The sequence below is a fragment of the Artemia sp. Qi Xiang Cuo genome, chromosome 21, assembly GCF_049724085.1.
Source record: "Artemia sp. Qi Xiang Cuo chromosome 21, ASM4972408v1, whole genome shotgun sequence".
Classification (NCBI taxonomy): Eukaryota; Metazoa; Arthropoda; class Branchiopoda; order Anostraca; family Artemiidae; genus Artemia; species Artemia sp. Qi Xiang Cuo.
In genome coordinates, this window is record NC_142814.1 from 19,005,585 (window position 1) to 19,028,216 (window position 22,632).

A 22,632-nucleotide genomic window follows, 5' to 3' on the forward strand; every position below is an offset into this window, starting at 1 on the left:
ACTGAAAGTAAGGAGCAACATTAAAACTTGAAATAAACAGAAATTATTCCGTATATGAAAGGGGCTGTCTCCTCCTCAACGCCTCGCTCTTTACGCTAAAGTTTTTTATTGTTTAAAAAATAGTGTTGTGAGAAAGAGCCTAGCGTAAAGAGCGAGGCGTTGAGCAGGGGACAGCCCCTTTCATATACGGAATAGTTTCTGGCCGTTTTAAGTTTTAAAGTTGCTCCTTACTTTCAGTTATGAAAACTTGTTTTTTTCTATTTAATTTTTGAACGTTTTTGAATTAATGCAGGTTTTGATTTTGGATCACCGTTATTTACAAACATTTTTATTAGTAATAAATATACGTAACTTACGAATTAACTTGCGTAACGAACTTATATATTCGTATATTTTTATTACGTAGCCTATATTAGGGGGGTTTGCCCCCTAGTCAATACCTCGCTCTTTACGCTAAAGTTCAAATTTCTTTCCGATTCTTTAATAATGACCCCTGAATCACAAAGGCTGTTAATTAAAATAAATAGCTTTCATGAAAGCAATAAGAAAACTTTGGCTTAAAGATCGAAGTATTGACTAGGGGTCGAACCCAATCATATACTTAATAATTTCTGTTCGTTTTAAGTTTTGATGTTGCTCCTTACTTTCAGCTGAAAAACTTGTTTTTTTTCATTTAATTTCGGATCGTTTTTTAAAATCATGCTGGGAAATCCGGCACCACCTGCATAGCAATGTCCCTTCCCCCATGAAAACTTCCTCCATGCAAAGATCCTACCACATAACCCCTGATCCCCCCCCCACTACTAGAAAAATCCCCCTGAAAACGTCTGTATACTTCTCAATAACCAATACTATGTGTAAACATTGGGTAAAGTTCATAACTTTCAGCCCTCCCTCCGGAGACTTTGGGGGATTAAGTCATCCTAAAAGACGTATTTATCATATTTTTGACCATGCTGAACAAAATGGCTATATCAAAATTTTGATCGGGTGACTTTGGGGTGAAATGAGCGTGGGAGGGGGCCTAGTTGCCCTCCATTCTTTTGTCACTTAAAAAGGGCTCTAGAACTTTTAATTTCCGTTCGAATGAGCCCTCCTACGATATTCCAGGACCACTGGGTCGATACGATCACCCCTGGGAAAAATAAGCAAAACAAAGAACAATTTCTTCTGGCAAAAAATACAAAATTCCACATTTTTTGTAGATAGGAGCTTGAAACCTCTACAATATGGTTCTCTGATACGCTGAATCTGATGGTGTGATTTTCATTAAGGTTCTATGTTTTTAGGGGGTTTTCCCCCTTTTTTCGAGAATCAGGCAAATTTTTTCAGGCAAACTTTTGATGGGTAAACTTGATGAAACTTATATATTTAAAATCAGCACTAAAATTTGATTCTTTTGATGTATCTATTGGTATCAAAATTCCGTTTTTCTAGAGTTTAGGTTACTATTGAGCCGGGTCGCTCCTTACTTACAGTTTGTTACCACTAACTGTTTGATTAAGGTTAAAGGCAGATATTTTTGGCTTTTCAAACTCTTATAGCATATATTTTTTACTCATTTATGAGCATAAGAAGGCCTTTGACGTACCTTAATCTAAATTTGTGTGTTGTTTCCTTAAACACTAATATTGAGAAATTTCCTCCCCCTCCTTGTGGAAATTTATTTCTATTTTCAGTTTTCTAGTTTATTTTTAATGTGTTGTTTGAATTTAGATGCTGGAGACGTGAATTAGGGTCCGTTGAATAGCAGAAAATATGAGAATATGCAAATATATTAAAATATATCAATATATCAAAATATAATATAAATTTAAAATATAAAATAGATATAAATATATAAATATAATGAATATAAATAAATAGAATAAACACAAAAAATGTAAGCATAAAATATAAATATACTAAAATACTCAGAGAATATATTATAGGCGAGCTCAAATAGTGTTAAAGAATATCACCACACCTCGTAAATTCAATGTTTTTCAAGTTCAAATGTTCTCTTACGGCTACTGTGGCTATATGTAGCTTAAATTGACTTTGGCATTATTTTACAGAACTTTATAGTTCATGATGGTTTTTTTCTAAAATTTTAAATCACATCTATAATTTTTTTTTTTTAATATTTTCAAGCTAACCAGCAATATCCAAAAGTAACAAAAGTACGAAGAACAAAAGGGAAATCTTTGTGTAAGACAGTGGAGATAATTTGAATGAATATTTCGGCCCTATGTCCAAGGGCCGTCCTCATCAAAACAAAAATATATGAAAGAAAAAAGACTCACAACAACATGCGACCAATAAAACCAAAAAATTATAAAATAAAAAAATTTTTTTTAGTGTTATTTTTTTTTTTTTTTTTAATTTTTTATTTTTTAATTTTTTTGTTTTGTAGGTCGCATGTTTGTTGTGACTCTTTTTTTTTTCTTTCATATATTTTTGTCTTGCGGGAAACGGCCCTTGGACAAAGGGCCGAAAATATTCATTCAAATTATATCCTCTGTCGTGCGCAAATATGTACCTATTGTTATTAGTACTTGTGTTGTTTGTTATGGAAAGGCAGTGTGGTCTTCGTCGCTATTTTTATCCAAAAGTACCACCAACGTTAATACTTCTTAAATTTAATTTTGTCTAAAAGTCCCTGCGAATCCTTTAAATTTAGGGAGCAGCCCATAAAGTGGAAAATCTTGAATGATAAATGTTAATTTATAAACGAAAACCTAAAAAGCAAATAAACTAAAACAAATTGATAGCAAGAACATTTCGAAAAGCTAAAAAGTTTTAGTGCTATTGTTATTTTAGTGTTAAAAATATCAACAAATATTTTGGCTAAAATTTTTTTGCCTAATTGGCTCAAAAATCACGAGGATGGAAAAACTAGCTCGCCCACTGTTAATGAGTCCTACTACATAATTTTTTAAATTAATATTTTACTCTAGTGAAACAGATCGATTTCATGCTTTTATTTCTTCCCTAAAAGACTAAAAAAAATTATATGTTAAAGAAAAATCTCAAGTGAAAACCATGGCTTGGCTACCGTCCGAAATTTTTCTTACCGCAAAACATTTTCTACCGTTAAATAATAGTTCTAATTTTTTTTTCGCCGGTTATGATTTATGTTTGCCCCTGGAAGCCTAAATAAAAAAAAGGATTTTTAGGGAACAAATGTTTTAACTGGAAACACTGGCTTGGCTTGCGTTAAAGAATGCTACTATATTATTTGTAAATTAATTTTTTCCGCTGGTTAAGCATATCAAATCTCATGATTGATGCCACAGTCAAAAGAAAGAAAACGGATTTAACTGTTTAATTCTTTTCACCATTCTTTTCATGACTTGATTTTCTTATTTGGCGTGCACATTTTTCCAGTCAATGGTTTTTTATTTCTTTTCTAAAAAATAAGATTCTATTATTACTTCATGGTGCATATCCTAATCCCTTTACGGCATGATAAAACTTTAAATGACACAGTTCTTATTAGAGTTCTTTTTCTACTTTAGCTCCATTTTGTTGCTTTGAATTTGGCCTACTTCAGTTTTCAGCTAAGATTCTATTTCAGTTTTTTTTTCATGATTTTTTTTTTGAATATATATAATTAAAATAAATGTATAGACAAGGATGAGAGGGAGAGGGCCGTTCATCTATAGAAGACATAATACTGGGTTCTTTTTGCAAGTATTTATCGAAAAAGCTCATACATTACCCTAAATTTGCACATTTTAGGGGGTGGCTTTAGATAGGGGTGGCATTTTAGGTGGTCTTGGGGAGAGATAGTTCTAAGCCCTAAAGGAACCTTAGCCCTAAAAGCGTGCAAACTATGATATTTTTCTCTACCTAGTGGGTTTGCACAGCTAAAATCACACCCATCTTTGCTCAGAAATGGTTCAACTGAAACTTAGAAAGAAAATTAGAAAAAATAACGAGAAAATAATCCATTTTGTTTCATATTAGACTAAGCTTTTAATTTTCAATTCATAAAGACTTGAAAATACTATTATCATCTTAGAAGGAAACATGAATAATATTTTAACTGATTTATTTCTTTAATAATTTATAATAATTCAAAAAGCCAGAATTTGTTCGAATGAACCCTCTTTTAATAATCTACAGTCGCCGCTTCGAGGCGACCACCACTCAGGAAAGGACAAAACCCACCTGCATGCGTGACCACTCTTCTGGAAAAATGAGAAATTTGGTATTTTGTATATTGTATGTATTATTTATTTATTTATTTCTTTTCATCAAGGCACTTCGAATAGAAAGAGTTGTCGTAGAAGCTTCGGAAGGAGCTCACTCTATAGAAAATCGAAAGTTCGAGTTCTCTTTTTAAGAGCCAAAAGTGATTATAGGAAAACCAACCCCGCTCCTACGTCTACTAGTTCCCCAAACACATCCAATCAAAATTTTGAGATGGTCAATTTGTTCAGTATATTTTAAAGGTCCAGAAATTATGTCTCTGGGGATTTCAACCCCCCCCCCCCTGCAGCCATCCGGCAAGAGGCTATAAGTTCAATTCACCCATTGTTTACATATAGTATTTGTAATTTGGAAAGAGGTCATGTTTGACCTTTAGCATTCAATTCAATAAAAAAACAAGTTTTTTCAACTAAAAGTAAGGAGCCACATTATAACTTAAAACGAACAGAAATATCCTAGGAACGGTCTAGGGTATTAAGTTGAAACTTTCAGGGCATGTTAAGGTGATGTTGGACTAGGCAGAATGCAAAACTTGCATACTACTACTATTACGACTGGTACTACTACTACTACTACTCTTACTGGAACTAATACTACAACTGCTACTACTACGACTATCTCTATTACAACAACTGCTACGGCGACTACTATTATTACTACTGAAGCGAAGTATATTACGGTGAAAGCTTCAGGGAATGTTGAAGAGGATAGTGAAATATGCTAAAATGGAACACGTAATGTGGATGTAGGTTATTAAAAGTGCGTAACAGCTATTCCTCATGAGCAGCTTAGAATATTAAGTTGAAACCTTTAGTGCATGTTGAGGGGGACATAGAACGAACCAAAAGGTACTATATACATACTAGTACTTCTACTACTACTACTAAGGCAAATGATATTAAGTTGAAATTTCCAGGAAATGTTGAGGGGCGTGTTGAATTAGATTAAAACTAGCTGTTTGTATGCAGGCTGTCAAAAGGCCGTATCAGCAGTATTTCGAGAACGGCTTAGAGTGTCGAGATGAAACTGTCAGGGATGTTGAGGGGTGTATAGTGGTAATAAAAATGTCCTATGTGCATGTTGGTACTGCTAGTAGCAGTACTAGTACTAGTGTTGTTAGTTCGAATATTAATAAGGGTAATTGTATTAATGTGGAACCTGCAGTGACTGTTGAGGAAAATACTGGGCTAAATCAAAACACATTATGTACATGCACGTTGTCAACAGGACGTATGAGCAATATCTAGGAAACAGCTTGAAGTATTAAGTTGAACCTATCAGGGCATGAGGAGGGGATGTTGAACTAGACCAAAAACGCACAATCTGAATATTATTGCTTCCTACAATTAATACTACTACTGCTATGACTAATACTACTGCTGTTGTGCCTAATACTACTTCTGCTGCTTTGCCTACCGCTATTACTAATGCTATGGGTATTAATTAAACTTTCAGAGAACGATGAGGGTAGTGTTGAACATACTATGTGCATATGGGTTATCAAAGAGGTGTGTTAGCAATATCCCAGCAACGGCTAAGGGTATTCAGCTGAAATTCCCAGGGCTACCAATTAACCAGTATACTTCCACTTTTGCTGCTACTTTTACTATTTCTGCTACTCCTGCTATTACTGCTACTATTGAACTAAATCAAAATAGCTTTAGTGAATCCAGGCTGCAAAGATATCCAGACGGCAATAGGGTATAGAATAAGGAACAAAGTAGAAACTATTATGGGAAGTTTATGTTGCTTAAAACTAAATTAAAAGGCACTATGTGTGTGGTGGTTGTCAAGAAGAGGTCCCAGCAATATCTCAAGAACGACTGAGGGTATTAAGTTAGAACTGGATCAAAAATTGTAAGTGCATCCAGATTGTGAAAACTGCATAGATACAGTGTCTTAGGAAGGGTATTAAGTTTTACTTTTCAGAGAAACTTGAGGAGGTGTTAAACTAAATCAAGGGATACTATTATGTGTTTCCAGATTGTGAAAAATTGTTGAAAAAAAATTGGGGCGTCGGCCCTACTCATCTTAGTTTCTTCTCGTTTTGAGTTTGAGTCGGTTATTTATTGTAATTCCTGTTCGTTTTGGGTTTCATTTATTTAATGGTGATAATCTGTGGTAGTTTTATGAATGGAAAATTATTTTATTTTATTTCTGCTCATTTTAGGTTTAATGTAGCTTTTTACTTTTCTGTGAAAAACTTCTTTAGTGATTTTTTTTTTAAATTAATATATAATAAACATTCAGTTTATTTCTATTGATTTGTTTCCAGCCATCTTGAATATGGTAGTGATTTATTTTTTCTTTTCGTTGATATTTGAAAAGTTAAAGCACTCTGTTCAAAATGTGTCCAGAATGAGTGCATCAAAATATTTAAAGCAAACTGTGCGCATGAAGGTTGTCAAAAGGCGTATCTGCACTAGCTAAGGGACGGCAGTGTATGAAGTTTAAACCTTTTGGACATGTTGAGGAGGAAGTTGAACTAATAAAAAGGCTATGAAAATCATGATACTTCATATTTTAATATTTGTGAGAATTATATTTTAGAGGATTAGATTTTCCGTGATCATTTTTGAATTAAAGCATATTTCCATGTGCAGATTTAAATTTCGATTCATATTTTTTTTTCAAAAAAAAGAAACAAAGTAAATTAGAATATAATATAGAATACAAGTTAATATTTTAATACTGGGAAAAAATTCTACAGAATTAAAATAATCAGGCAAAATAACTCATATAGCGGAAGAACAAAAGAAACATATTAAGAAGACAAGCCTCACTAAGTAAAAAAGAACATCAAATGCTCGAATTCATGATTGGAAAATAATCCATTGCTTTGCTGAACCCTCCGCCCCATCCCCAAAGAAAAAACAAATCAGCTATTATAATTTTTCTATTGAAATTTTGCGAACAAAATGTTATAAAAATAAAACAGCCGGATACCTCGTGACAGCGTAGTGGATAAGCTCGTTTCTCATAATTAGTGAGTCTAGGTTCAATCCCGCGTGTCGCAAGGAATTTCTCATTAATTCTCGATAGCCAATTTTTTTCATCCGTTTGCGTAACTTTCTAATATCTGGTTCTATCTTGGCTCAATACAATTTTCGTAATGTAAATTAATAAATCAGAATCTTTATCTGCCACAATTTTTTTTTGTGACTACATTTGGCCGAAGGTCCAAGACTTAACTTTACCCAAAAGGCACAAGAAGCTTGTTTTTAATTAAACGGTAGAAAAGGCATTTTTCAAAGATAAGTAAAGAGCCATACTAAACTTAACTACTAAAGAAATAAATTCATATAATAATTTAAATTCAAAACGAACAGAAATTACTATTTGATAATAAAGGAAAACTGAAATGAACAGAAATTAAATAATTAATCATAGTTAACAAAAACGTCAACAGGTACTAATATAAATGAATAAATAAATCTTAAAACGAGTAAAACTTAAACTGGATACTCAAATCAAGCTTAAAACGAACAAAACTCACTATAAAGAAGAGTTATGGCTACTCACCCCTCCCTAGCTGTAAAAGTCTAAAGCCTACTGCGTCACACGCGTATTATTGAAAATTATTTTTCTTGAATAGTCCTTGGAAAGAACTAATACAATTAAACTGAATATTGGATATACAATGATGATTGCTGAAAGCTCAGCAACCGAGAACAAAAGAAAATATTTGTAATATAATTCGTTTTCAGTAAAGCTCAAATGACCAAGTAACCTTTATACTTTTACAGTTAGGGGAGGGGAAGGGAGCGTAGCCAAACCCTTGTTTGTATTGATTTTGTTCGTTTTATGGTTGACTCGAATATTAAATCTAAATGTTACTTGTTTTTAGATTTATTTTTTAATTTTATTAGTACCTTTTGTATTTTCATTTGCTATGATTGTTCACTTAGTTCCTGTTCGTTTTGGATTTCATTTATTTTTAAATAGTAATTCCTGGTCGTTCTGAGTTATAATTATTATAGGAATTTATTTCTGCTTGTCTTAAGCTTAATATGGCTATTTACTTTTCTTTAAAAAACTTCTTTTTCATCAAGTTTTATTTGATTAAGCAGCACCAAAAGCCAATTCTTTTGACGTATCTATTGTTATCGAAATCCCTTCTCGTAGAGTTTCGATTACAATCGGGCTGAGTCAATCCTTAGTTACAGTTCTTTACCACGAACTGTTTGATACATATCATGAAACAAGCCCTCAAAATACAGATTATAGCTTTAAAAAGAAATACAAATTACAAAAAAAAGAAGATATATTGTGTTTTGCTCTTAAACAAGGCTATGCAAGACTTTTGGTAAAGGCATGTTCGAATTATTTAAAGGAATCTTTATGAAGGAAGCAAATAGGCTATAAATTTACACATGTTGATCGTGCTTAGTGCCTTGAAATAAAATATTAGAAAAGATTCTATACTCTACGGTGTAGAACATAGGAAAAGAATGGAAGATTCCCATATTTTATTGCATTCAAAGAGGGAGCATAGCATAAACAAATTTAAACCTATTTTAACTATCCCAAATAATTTCTTAGACCACACTACCTTTCACTTGATAGAATTTAATAGATGAAAATAATGAGAGAAAATGGGTATAATACTCAAAAAAGCAGGGAACAAATAATAATAAAAAACTAACTTCAAATAATAAAAATATAATAGTAAAATAATAATAGAAATTGGATTTTTATTATTAATTTTTTTTTCTTTTTTCCACTGCTTGGTTTAAATCACAGTATAAAGATATAGCAGTAAGTTTGCCGCAGATAATATCTTGCTCTTCATTCTCGGTGCGAAAAATCAGCTCCTCCCACTTATTCTTGCATTAGCGCGTACAAACAGCTCCTCTCATTTGATCTGCCATTACGTATTTTGGCAGAAACTCTCTCAAAACGCCTTTGAAACCAACTTGAGACTTCGAAACCTACTTTTAATTCCTAAAAACATCTAATAATAACATTGCACTACTAATTACCGATTTTCATATATGAATTGGAATAAATTAATTTAAAATTAGTTTCTTCAGAATTAGTGTTCCAACGTTGAAGCCAAGTTTCGCGTTCAAGAGAAATCTGACTTGTCTAACCGTGAAAAAAGAATCGTCTGAATATTCTTCAAAGTAATAGAACTATTTTTCAAAAAATAAATCTGTGATATAAACAAAAGTTTTTTAATCTGATAAAAACTATTGAAACGAATCGCAAGGCCTAAAAGAGTGAGCGAGGTAGAGCTTTCCTTTACGAAACAACCAGACAAATAAGCTGAAAAACGGGTTGACATTCAACACAATTCAATATATTTCTGAAACAAAGACGTTTTTTTACAGAAAGCATTCAGCTCCCCAAAATAAACCTTTTTAATATTGTGGAAAATAATTTTTAGAGGAAAAACTTCTTGAAAGGAAAATGAGCAGAGACTAATGCGTTGACCAGTGATGGTAAGTAATAATTACAAAATCACTTGAAAACACAAAACTAACACTCCCCCCCCCCCACCCAAAATAATAATAATAAAATGCTCTCTTGGGAGCAGAAAATTTCAAAAGTTGCCTGCATAAAATAGAAGACTAACTTAATAGTCTTTCGCCAGCCATGATGTCAGTATATTTAGTATAAGATTACATTTCTCTTAAAAAGCGTAAGCAAGCTCATTTTCCGTTAAAGTACTAGTTTTAAAAATTCTACAGATATTTAAAAATAACGCGAGTCAGTTTATTCGAGCGAGATTTGTTCATGTATCTTGCGTACTCTGTGAAGCAATTATTTTTGTTGGTTTTAAATTTCAACAATTTTTTTTTTAATCTTTTTACTGGTTGTAAACCTCGTCTTTTAAATTTCGACGGTCTTTACTTCACAATATATTTCTTTTTATTGATTTTTCTGTTTTTTAATACATACAGTAAACCTTATATAAAAAAAACTTTTTTAACTTAGGCGATGAAACTAAAGAAGTCAGTTTGATTTTTTCAAAAAATTTTTCAAAGTCAGTTTTGATTGCTTAAATTTCCATACGCTAATAGATTTGTATGAGTGAATTTCAAATTAGTAAATTTTGCTTATTTAGGATCAGTATGAACAGTAGATTCCGCTCATGCATACGTTGTAGACAGACCTTCAGTTTTTAGCTTCAGCTTCTATAAGCTAATTCCTTACGATTTGCTACTTTGAATTGCTTTGTCCAGGGCTCTCTTAAATGTAAGGGAGGCTGTAACCGTCCTCCTTCCTTTCGACGCCTGATAAGTTTAAGCTTAATGTTTATATTGCAAGGCTTGGAGAATGACAATGATTCATGAAAAGTAAACCGATTAAAATACTCCTCAACGTTGTGCCAGTGAGAGGGTAAACGTAATTTTATGTTACGTTTAAAACATTTTGCTGTAAGAGGGGAGCTGTTAGTTCAGAGTACTCATGCCGCAGGCTTACTCCAAACTTACTCCTCATAATCAAGCAAGTTTTGGAGATTAAAGCTATCACTTCAGTTTCCGTTTGAATAAACCCTTTTATTATATTCTTTTGCAACAGACTTGATACGATCATCCCCAGGGAAAGAAGAAACTCTTATTTCCGTTTAAATGAGCCCTCCAGATATTTTAAGACTGCATATTTGGTGAAATCAGTCATGGAAAAAAACATAAATAAGCACACTTCCAGGCTGTGACGTGATCTCTCTGAGAATTCATACTATCCTTATTAGTCTGGAGCACTCGTTTTTGTTCCAAGGAGATAGAACACTCTCTTTTTGTGGGATGTTTCCCCCTTTTTCTAAAATCAAGCAGATTTTCCCAGGGTCTTAGTCTTTGTGGGAAATGTTAATCCTAATGGATTTTATGCAATTCGAACCATCGTAAAAAGATAATCTGCTTATGTATATATTGTTATCAAATTTCCTTCTTTTACAGTATTGGTTTCTAGTAACACCAGTAGATCTTTACTTACAGTTCTCTAGAAGAATTGTTTGATAGAGAAAAAAGTATGAAGATGACCGCCATCTATAAAGTAATGTTGTAATCTTTAATCCTAGAATACTCAGTCGAGATACTTTCATGGAGGATATAATGCCCTATTGCGGTGTTGTGAAATTGATCTCTGTTTTGTAAACGGGACCCAGAGCTCGAACTCATCTGCATCAATCTGCTGCAGAGCTCGGAACATAATCCCAAAGACGAGAATATGGAAAAGCGTCTATACTAATCCTAAAAGAAGGCATAAAGGATGCTAGATGGGGTATTGAAATAAATTTTGACACACAAAAAGAGACAAAAATTTTGTCAAAATTTTGGTAAAACCTTTTAAAAGTGGCTCTAAAGCCAGTGAGATTCCTATAAACACGTTATCAGTGGAGTAAATTGGGTAGGGTGCATGTTGTTTTTTATTTCTATTTTGCCTTATCCTATTTTAATTCTGTCCGTTCTATTCAGTTATTTTCCTATTAGTTCTTTTAATTTTTTTCTAATTTTATTTATCTGACATTATAAGGTTCTAACTAGTCGATACTTTTTGTAGGGCTTGTATTGTGCTAAATAAATTTTCGGTCCATTTGTATATTCAGAGAATAGTCAAAGATCTGTCATGTCGTGATTATCGCGATTATCGTGATTAACATTGTTAACTCAAATAATGAAATCTGTAAACGAAAATACTCAATTCAATTGAAAATATGCTGATCTAAACAACTAAAAACCAAAAAAAAAACAAAAAAAAACAAGTAAACACAATGTACTATTATTACACAATGTACTGGGGATTCGAAAATATTATTAAAATATGATCATTTTCCGGTAGGTGTACTACAATTTACTTCCGTATGAGGTTATTCTGCTTAATACAATGCTTAATTCACCTCAGTACAATGTTTTTAGATTGAAAGCGTCAGAATATATTATATCTGAGAATCAAACACGATAAAAAAAAAATACTTATTTTTGTAGCATATTTCATTTTCTTGTTTTTTCGTTTTTTTAGGCAGTGTTTAAAAGAATATCTATACTGTATCTACATCCTACTTCTATACTAGTCCAATGCCGTGTTATTATTTTGTTTTAATCTATTTTCGTTCTTTTTAGCCTTTTGCTTACTCAAATCAGGATTCGACTGGGAGAATATGACGTATCCTCACTCACAGAGGAGTTTCCAGTTGTGGAAAGGACAGTGACGAAGAAAATTGTCCACACCAAATACAATTTTTTTACATATGAATATGATATTGCACTTTTACATTTAGAGGAACCGGTTGAATTTAGTCCTACTATTTCACCAATTTGCCTGCCATCTAGTGATGATATACTTGTTGGAATGAACGCAACTGTTACCGGTTGGGGAAGATTAAGTGAAGGTGGAACATTGCCAAATGTTTTACAACAGGTAATTGATTCTTTGTTGCTTTTTTTCTTTTCTTTCTTCTCTTCTTCTTCTTCTTCTGCTTTTCTTCCTTTCTTCTTTTCTTTCTATTTTTTAGAAAGATTCTATAATAAATGGTATCTCACTGACATCAATAAAAGGGAGGGGATTTAGATGTACTAGAGCCCATTAAAATTTTCAGATGTTTCTTGCGCACTTTTTTTTAGAGCCAGGTCTGTCAATGTCTACATTTTTGTAACCATCGTCAGTAGGCCCTCTATTTTATTAAATTTTTCCTCATAATATTCATATCATTTCTAGTTAAAAAACGGAAAAACATCAGTAGTTCCTATAGGAACAGTGACTTTAAACTTAGACTTGGGTTTATTTAGACATACACTCTAGCTCAACACTAATTTACATAGTCTTTTGCAAAAATAAAAACAGTAAAACACATATACATATATTAAATTACTACGACTTGTTATGCACTTCCACAAAATAAGGAATGAACGACGTTCGATACCGATTTGTCTTGAATTTTGCGGGGTTTAATTTCAGCTTTGACTGGTTTGGGCATCCGCTGCCGTATCTTGTTGTAAGATCTGGCAAGTGCTGAGATGAGGTAGTCAACGTTTTTCCAGAAGACATTATTAGGTGATTAGGTCTATCTTGTAATGATTCAATCCAAAGATTTTCGACTGTTTAGACATAGTTTACTACTCTGTCTCTAGTAATGATTACTACCGCTCTCTTCTGAATAGTTTCAATTTCATTACATAAGAAGCTAGCTATCGTGACGAATCAGCCCCAAATAGGTGCAGCGTATTTGACTTGTAGTATTATATATGTAAGATAGGCAGTTTGACACTGTTGCTATCACTATTGAGATTAAAGAAATTAACAGTTGCCAATTCTGAATCAGCTTCAGATGGCGATTCTTCCTCACTTCAGTGTTTTTTCTTTCAAAACACGTTTTTAAGATTTCGGTTACTATGGAATAGAGTTCGTTCTTGACTAGGTTGCATCTGACGCTGATATCATGATTTAGCCTATATATCAAGTATGCTCGGGATTAACAAATATTCAATGACCTGCCAAGATTGGTGATCGTAAAGCTTACTTTTGAAATTCCGTTTTTTCATTGAAGTTAAACTAAATTATTAAACACAATTAAACTAAAATATATAAATACTCATTTCTCTTTTAATGTTGCTGTACGTAGATTATAAATATAATATACCGGTAGCATGATGCAGGATGCATTGCGCGGGAAATATTTTTTCCTTTGTACATATCGAGCACTTTCAAAATTGAATTAATCGATATTATTTTAAACATCTTTAGGCTATTGAATTTCTATAAAATAGGAGAAGTAACTACAATTTTGAATGGGGGGGGGAGGAGGGTTCGAGTTGTTTTTTCCAAGTAACTTTAATAATCTTTGTTAAAGTTAAAAAAAAATCAATAGAACCCTACGAGTTGCTTAAGAAGATCACAAATCACAATCTTGATCACCTCAGAGGCCCGGTTGAACGCCGCCGAAGTGTCGTAACGCCGCCGGCGCAACGCAGGCGTGCCGCCACCGGCAGAGGTGGCGGTGTTTGGTCGACTTCAAATTAATTTTGCGGCAATTCTTTATTGCGTCAACCGCAAAGTCGGAGCTTTTCCTTCTCGTGTGGTTTAGTATTTCAATTTTCCTGATTAGAAATCTAGCAGGGTTTGCACTATCCCCGAGTTTTCGGGAATTTATCCGAAAATCTATGCGTTACCCCGAAAAAAAATTTGGTTCCCCGAAAATCACGCAATCATGGTGCCACACTTAGCGATTTATCACCAGTGACTTTCCCTGCCAAATATTGCTTTGCATACCATAATTCTTCACTAAAACTTGTTCATTAATTTTCGTCTCTTTTGTTACTTTCCATAAAAACCAGACAGATGCAATATGCATTTGCAAATGTTGTAATATACACAGTCCTTCATATGTTGACAAAAAAGTATAGTCTTTATGAAATGAGTTTAAATCATTTCGAATGCAGTTTCCCAATCGCTATTTCTTACATCATTCGTAGTCAAGAATTTATTTTCAAGTTGAATAGAATTATAGAACGCATTCACTACTATACAGCTTCAGCCTTCAGTTGGATTTTGAAATTGACAGCCGACAGATTGTTTCTACAGCTGAATTGTAAGTTTGCAGATGATTTTTTTTTTTGCTGTTTTTAGATAAGATTTTCTTAATGTTTAATACTCAATTGGTGAACGCCGGATAGAAAATAAAATCTTTTTTATTAAACATTTTTACTCTCCCCCCCCCCCAAAAAAAAAACCTTCTATTGAGACAAAATTTATCTATAGACTAAGCTATGTACAAGGTTGGGGAATTAAAGATTGAACCGGAAGTTACCCCAAAAATATGCATTGCACTATCCCCGAGTTTTCGGGAATTTACCCGAAAATCTATGCGTTACCCCGAAAAAAAATTTGGTTCCCCGAAAATCACGCAATCATGGTGCCACACTTAGCGATTTATCACCAGTGATTTTCCCTGCCAAATATTGCTTTGCATACCATAATTCTTCACTAAAACTTGTTCATTAATTTTCGTCTCTTTTGTTACTTTCCATAAAAACCAGACAGATGCAATATGCATTTGCAAATGCTGTAATATACACAATCCTTCATATGTTGACAAAAAAGTATCGTCTTTATGAAATGAGTTTAAATCATTTCGAATGCAGTTTCCCAATTGCTATTTCTTACATCATTCGTAGTCAAGAATTTATTTGCAAGTTGAATAGAATTATAGAACGCATTCACTACTATACAGCTTCAGCCTTCAGTTGGATTTTGAAATTGACAGGCGACAGATTATTTCTACAGCTGAATTGTAAGTTTGCAGATGTTTTTTTTTTGCTGTTTTAGATAAGATTTTCTTAATGTTTAATACTCAATTGTTCAACGCCTGATAGAAAATACAATCTTTTTTCTGAAACATTTTTACTCTCCCCCCCCCCCAAAAAAAAAACCTTCTATTGAGACAAAATTTAGCTATAGACTATAGACAAGGTTGGGGAATTAAATATTGAACCGGAAGTTACCCCAAAAATATGATTCATAAATAAATTTTAAATTATTGCCTATAGGGGGGGGGGTGGGATAGGGGGCTATCATTTTTAAATGATAATACCTTTTTTATTTATTGAAAGCAGGGATGCCAAAAAGATAATTATTTTTCTCATTTAAAGTGGAGACAGAAAAAAATGATATCAAATTCCCAAAGGAACCAATTAAAATATTTTGATAGATCCAGGACCCCCCATTAGGACTTGTTCATTGTCTTGGGTATTTTGCGATTTATCATAGGCTACTGGCCTAATTTGGCTTTTGTGTGTGCTCCCTTTTAATTAGATTCTGTGGATCTTATTGAATGCCACGGCGAATCTATGACTCAGTTTTCCAATAATTTGAGGTATATCTGAATAATTTTGACATTTTTGTTGTTGTGTTTGTACCCCTTTACTCATACCCTCAATTTTTTTTTTCAAGGAACACTAAGATGTTTAACGCTAATTTGCGTATTTTTTTTCACCATATAGTGACCTAGTTAATTATTAAGTAAATTATTTTTTAATGAAAGCTGAGACGGTATCCTATCAAGGTGGTATCCAGGGGGGGGGGGGGGTAGGGAGGTATTACATTTAAATGATAATGTCTCGAGATTTTTTTTTTATTGAAAGCAGGGATCTCAAAAAGTTATTTTTTTTTAATTTAAAGCAGAGACGGCATCCTATCAAGGTGGTATCTAGAGGGGGGGGGGTAGTGAGCTATCATATTTAAATGATAATACCTCAATTTTTTTTTAGCAGCCGTGCCAATAAGTTAATTATGTTTTTGTTATTTAAAGCAGAGACGGTATCCTATCAAGATGGTATCCAGAGGGGGGGGGCATAGGGAGTTATTATATTTAAGTGATAGTACTTTTTTTGTTTTTTTTATTGAAAGCAGGGATGCCAAGAAGTTGAAAAGTTGACAAAAATTAACAAGATTTTCGTGAGTTATGCTTGATACAGCACTCGCATGGTTTTGTCGTCCAAAGGGAAAGGGACATATGCGTTTAACCCGTTTTTTTTCTTATTGATGAAACGAATTCAATTTGAAAACATTCATACATTAGTACCTGGCAGATTTACACCATAGCGAGGTGGTGTGGCCAGAGTGACATTAACATCTCCACTTAGATTTGTGCACGGGCAGCAATGGCACCCTTGGTCCAGTGCCCAAGTTACATTAAAAGGCCAGGTCATAATAAAAGTTTTCAATTTGGGAGGTTCAAGGAGGAGTCTTTGACAGTCTTATGACCTCAGGGTGCCGTTCTTACGTATCTACAGTGGTTTAAAAATTCGATCACCCCACAGATGATTACCCAAAATATGCACAAATATAACAAATGCAACATTTGGAATATTATAATACTTTTTCAAAGCTTTGAAGAAAAGCAAAAAAGGCTAAATACCCCTAACTACGCTTGAAAGCTATTTTAAAAAGAAACTCTTTGGGGGATTTCCCTGGAAATGACCATAGCAGAAGCTTTGAGCCTGGGTGGGGGTCAAAGAGGAGTCTTTGAGTATTTTGACCAAAGGGGACTTATTGTTGCGACTTTCTTAAATTTGGTAATTTTTGTGAGCATTTGGAAATCAAAGCTTAAACTCAATAACTGATACTAAGTGTCCTAACGTTTTACTTGGATTAAAAGTGACGAAGTAGGATGAAAATCTCAACATCTTCCTGGAGCTACTTCAGTCGTTCAGTCTGCATATTTTTTCATTTAATTACATTTAAAACGGATGAGCTTTTCGTTTTTTTACCTAAGCAAATAGCTGGCACTTCATTTTTCTTCATACCGAATAAACCATTAAGTGTTTTTTGTTTCATTGTAATTGAAGTGTTCTCATGTGAAGTTTCCATCATGTATTTTTCAATTTGATAAATTTACTCATTTTAGATGAAGTTTATAATTTGACTGATATTAGATATTTATCAGTTTATAATTTGGAATGAATCCCCAAAAGAAAAAATGAATAATATCCAAAAGAGCAGCCAAAAGCAATAAAAAAGCAGCAGTTCAGCCTTAGCCTACATGATATATATTCTGTAAAAAAGCCAAAAAAAATTTAAAATGCATTTTTTTAAATGTTATTAAAAACCAGTTTTTAATACAAGAAGGCTTTTTAGGAATCCAAAAGAGCAAAAAAAAAAACAATCAATATCAAAGTCGCCCATTTCAACTGTTTTAAAGCTGGCAAAACAGATATAGGCAAAGGGCATTATGAAAAATATTAAGCTTCTAAGTTCAAAGTTATATTCAAAGTTTTTACCCAGATAACTGACGAATTTCGCAACACGTTATTTGAAGTTTTGTATGCAGTAATGCTCGATGAAAAAAACTACTAATTTTGATAATTATTTATGTTAAGAAAACATAACTAATAGATACTTCATCTACTCATATTATGCAAGGGTTCTGAAACAAAGCATCCATTTCGTTCCTATCAGATTTCTACTTCTCTTGATGAATAACGAAGAAGACCAGTTTCCAGTCAGCGACTTGTGAATTTTTGAACTCATGAATGGGCTCGAATCTCTTGTAAATTTAAGGTGTGATTTGAGCAAGACCGATGAAAACATTAATATTTGCGGTCAACATTGATCGTGCCGGTGGTGCGCCGCCGACATCTTACCGGCGGCGCGGTGCGGCGCGCTGTTTTTGGCCCCGCCGCCGTCAGTCTTCCCTCATCGGCGTGGCTCCGGGGTCTAGTCACAAATATACTAATACGCAAAAAAAAGTTTTCTGGGAATTTTGGCGATATTTTGTTTTGTATATGTAATATAAGAAAAGGAAACGATCGAAAATGGGGTTTTAAGGCCAAACGAGATTGCTGAATAAACAAACAAAGCGAATATTTCTAGAGGACACCGCCTCTCTTCTTCAGCGCGAAACGAAATATGTATTCAAGGAAAGTGCTGAAAAAAAAAACAACAACAAAAAACAAACGCGGAAAGTCAATGTAAAGGGAACCTTTGGTTTAAGAAACTTTCTTCGTCATGTGCATGTAATAATGAAAAATGAAAAGAGAACTGCTTAAAATGTATGATGTTGTCAGTAAAGTGCAAATGATACTCTAAGGCTTTAATGGGGCTGCGTGGGGGAAACATACCACGCTTATTTGCGGTAGTTTTGATTAATTTCAAGTTCAACTTCGTCGCCCTGTGTAATATGTATATTTTGCCTTTCATTCATTCATAGTAAATTTTGGTATAAGTTTGGCTTCTTATATAATTTATTTTTATTTGTATGAGATTGATGACCCATCTTGACTGCTAAGGTCTTTGTGTCGGCCTTTGCGTCGGGTCAGATTTCCTCTGCGGTTTGTAGCTATAGCTGGGTTTGATCTCTGGGTCCTGTATTACCAAGCTGAGGTCTTTTTTTTTTTTTTTTTTTTTTTTTTTTTTTTTTTTTTTATTATTATTATTAGGGTCTTTCGAATAATAGCCTATTGGAAAATCTGACCCTCTTTTTTTCTTTTTACATTATTTTCTCTTTAGAAGCTTGCTGCATTCTTATTAATCCGATCTTACTAATATAATAGGTAAATATAATATACGCATTATAATGGGACTGATGCTAGCTTTATTCAATTTTTTGACATACCTGACTTGTAGCTCGTACGAGCTAGTGATAGACTTAAAGCTAGTGAAAAGTTACTTTGCTTCTCAAGACGGAGCGAACTGCTTGTAAGAGGAGCCATCGTTAATGATAATGTCAGCTATACCCGGAAGCTTGTTGAGGCTTTTCTTCTACCTAGCACAAGGTCTGCCCTTCCACAAAGGGCTAGACCGTTTGTGGACTATACGCACAAAGGTCTAGACTACCTTGACTGGTACAGTTGGTGGCATCTGAGATGGGTACAAAGCCATTTTAGGGTCCGTTCAGTAATTGAAGTGAATCATGTTGTTTGAGGCACAGCGGAGAGCAGTGTTTTGGTGGTTATACAATCATTTCAACGAACCACTCAATTAAGCATAGATGCTTCGGTAAAAAAAAATTTGTAGCCCAGTGCAATGGAATTGATAGACAAATCTTCACCACTTAGAATACAACGCAGCTCACCAATGCATTAAAAATCACGTTGCTTTTTCATTATTTGGGCTGTCAATTGAAAGTGTTAATTCTAGATTTAAAAATTCAATACTGCTTCAACACATAATCGACTGAGTGTTACTAATGTAAAAGTCAGTGTGGGAGTAGAGGGTCAAGACGTAACTCAGCTGACTTTTTTTTTTATCTACGTATTGTTAACTTGTTGTTGTGAATTTTTTTCTATCTACTTAGTTAAAACTCAACGTATTGTTAAATTGTTGTTGTGAATTTTTTCTATCTACCTAGTTAAATTTTACCGTATTGTTAACTTGTTGTTGTGAATTTTTTTCTATCTACCTAGTTAAAACTCAACGTATTGTTAAATTGCTGTTGGGAATTTTTTCTATCTACCTAGTTAAATTTTAACGTATTTTTAAATTGTTGTTGTGATTTTTTTCTATCTACCTAGTTAAATTTTAACGTATTGTTAACTTGTTGTTGTGAATTTTTTTCTATCTACTTAGTTAAAATTTAACGTTTTGTTATATTGTTGTTGTGAATTTTTTATTTCTACCTATTTAAATTTTAACGTATTGTTAAATTGTTGTTGTGAATTTTTTCTATCTACCTAGTTAAAACTCAACTTATTGTTAAATTGCTGTTGGGAATTTTTTCTATCTACCTAGTTAAATTTTAACGTATTTTTAAATTGTTGTTGTGAATTTTTCTATCTACTTAGTTAAGCTTTAACGTATTGTTAAATTGTTGTTGTGAATTTTTTCTATCTACCTAGTTAAACTTTAACGTATTGTTAAATTGTTGTCGTAAATTTTTTCTATCTACCTAGTTAAAATTTAACGTATTGTTAAATTGTTGTTGTGAATTTTTCTATATACCTAGTTAAGCTTTAACGTATTGTTAAATTGTTGTTGTGAATTTTTCTATCTACCTAGTTAAACTTTAACGTATTGTTAAATTGTTGTCGTAAATTTTTTCTATCTACCTAGTTAAAATTTAACGTATTGTTAAATTGTTGTCACAGGTTTCACTAACCTAGCATCTCTAAAAACTCTGGAAAGACGAGAATAGTTTGAAATCAAATCAAGAAATTTGGAACAAATACGCAACTAGAACAACACAGACTTAAGAAAGAAGACACTTGAAATGAAGGCAAAAGCAACGATAATAAATTAATAAATCAAAGAGGAAAAGTATAAAATAGGTAATAGCCGAAAGAATGCAGAGTAAAAACAACAGCTATAAAATGAATAAGCAATTGTGAGCTGCCTCTTTCAAAATCAAAATGTAATTAGGATGTACCCTCCTTCCAGTACAACAAAACTAATTATATTTCATCATTCGATCTAAAATATACCCGAATGTATCCGATTCCTAGATACGCTGTGAAACAAAGCAACAATTATGCAGACAAGTTTCTTTCTGCGATAAAGAATGAGAAAATTTTATGATGCCTAGGGATGGGAGGGAGGGAGGAGGCTCTTGTTCTAGTCAGTTAAAATCTCATCTTTTTTATAGCAATCTTGGTAATTTATTCTATTTTCTTTCATTCAATTTCTTGATGAGTATGTTGGTGATACGGTAGTTGCGGTGATGATGCCGCTTATTCCCTCAAATGCTTTTTATTTTAAATATTTTCCCCTATGTTCTACTGCTGTGACATCTTCCGGTGTCATTTTAACATCGGTTTTTAGTTAAATTTGGTAAAGCCACACAAAATTTGGACATGTTTTGGATATTTTTTATCCAAAATTTGGACAGTTTGGACTTTTTTTTTAAAGTACTAACTTGTGCCTTTTCTCTTCCAGGTTACACTGCCTGTCATCAGTAATGACAAATGTAAAACAATGTTTTTGAAGTCAGGTCGACACGAGTTTATTCCTGATATATTTCTCTGTACTGGATATGATGAAGGAGGTCGTGATGCATGCCAGGTAAGCTATCACTAGAACGGCGTTACTGACAAATTTCTAATCTAAGATGGAAATAAAAATAAGATTATGAGAAGCTAGTATGATTGTTCCGTGTTTTGTATTTTCAAGATATCTGGCAATTGAGGGGTTTCCTGCAATTCTGCTAAATCAGTAGATTGTAAGTAACAGTTTTAGACAAGTCTGACCTTCGATTGGAAAGGGGATTCATGAGATGGGTCAATAAGCGAAAAATTGATCATGTTGATTCCACAATTGGTCACTTTTTCTAAAATTAGTTCTGAAACTTATTTTCTAGCCCATTCATGCCTTGTTGATTAAAAGTGTCGATTTATTTCTACCTTGCATGCAATGTGACATCATGGTTACAGCGATCGCTGCAGTCTATTAAAGTACGAAAATCACCCCACAGTAACCAAAAAGTAAAAATAATTTTCGAAAACAAACTGTAGAGGGAGAAAAACTGCCATTTAAAGTTGATACAGTTGATTTAGGGAAAGTTAAGCGCATTGAAAGGAAATTGCTATACCTATGTGCTTTTTGTAAGTAACAAAAGATATTATTGAAAAATAAAATGCGGTTTTTTGGCAAAGACTGCATCTTTATATACAAGATAATTTCATTTTTGAGTGACTTTGCTCAGATTCCCTTGGTTTCGTTCTTTAATAGATCCACCTAAGAAAAAAATGGACGAAAGTACCGTATTAAAGTGCTTAGTATCGAAAATGTCAGTTTTTTTGTGTAAAAAAAAAGAATTAAATAAAAAAATTGGTAATTCATAACTTGGTACACTCGGCGTTTTACTGCATAACAATATACGATTTGCTGCCTTGGCTATTTTGTTTTTCTATTATAAGGGTATTCATATAATTTTGATAAATCAAATCCTTGCCTTAAAAAAATGTTGAATCATTTTAAATAAAAATGACCGTTCAACATATAAAAACCACCTTACAAAAAGTTATACCCTATATCCTTGATACTGTTTTATAGCAGGAT

At 33.1% G+C, this 22,632-nt stretch overlaps 1 protein-coding gene across 6 annotated transcripts in view; it reads left to right on the top strand.

Moving 5' to 3' along the window:
* The window catches only part of Sb (serine proteinase stubble), a 147,371-nt gene that overhangs the window by 119,381 nt on the left and 5,358 nt on the right, over nucleotides 1–22,632 (top strand). For all 6 annotated transcript variants that reach the window (XM_089106614.1, XM_089106616.1, XM_089106613.1 and 3 more), the window contains exons 7-8: nucleotides 12,267–12,564; nucleotides 21,511–21,636. In XM_089106614.1, the coding sequence (XP_088962740.1) occupies nucleotides 12,267–12,564; nucleotides 21,511–21,636 (424 nt within the window). The remainder of the gene's footprint in view (nucleotides 1–12,266; nucleotides 12,565–21,510; nucleotides 21,637–22,632) is intronic.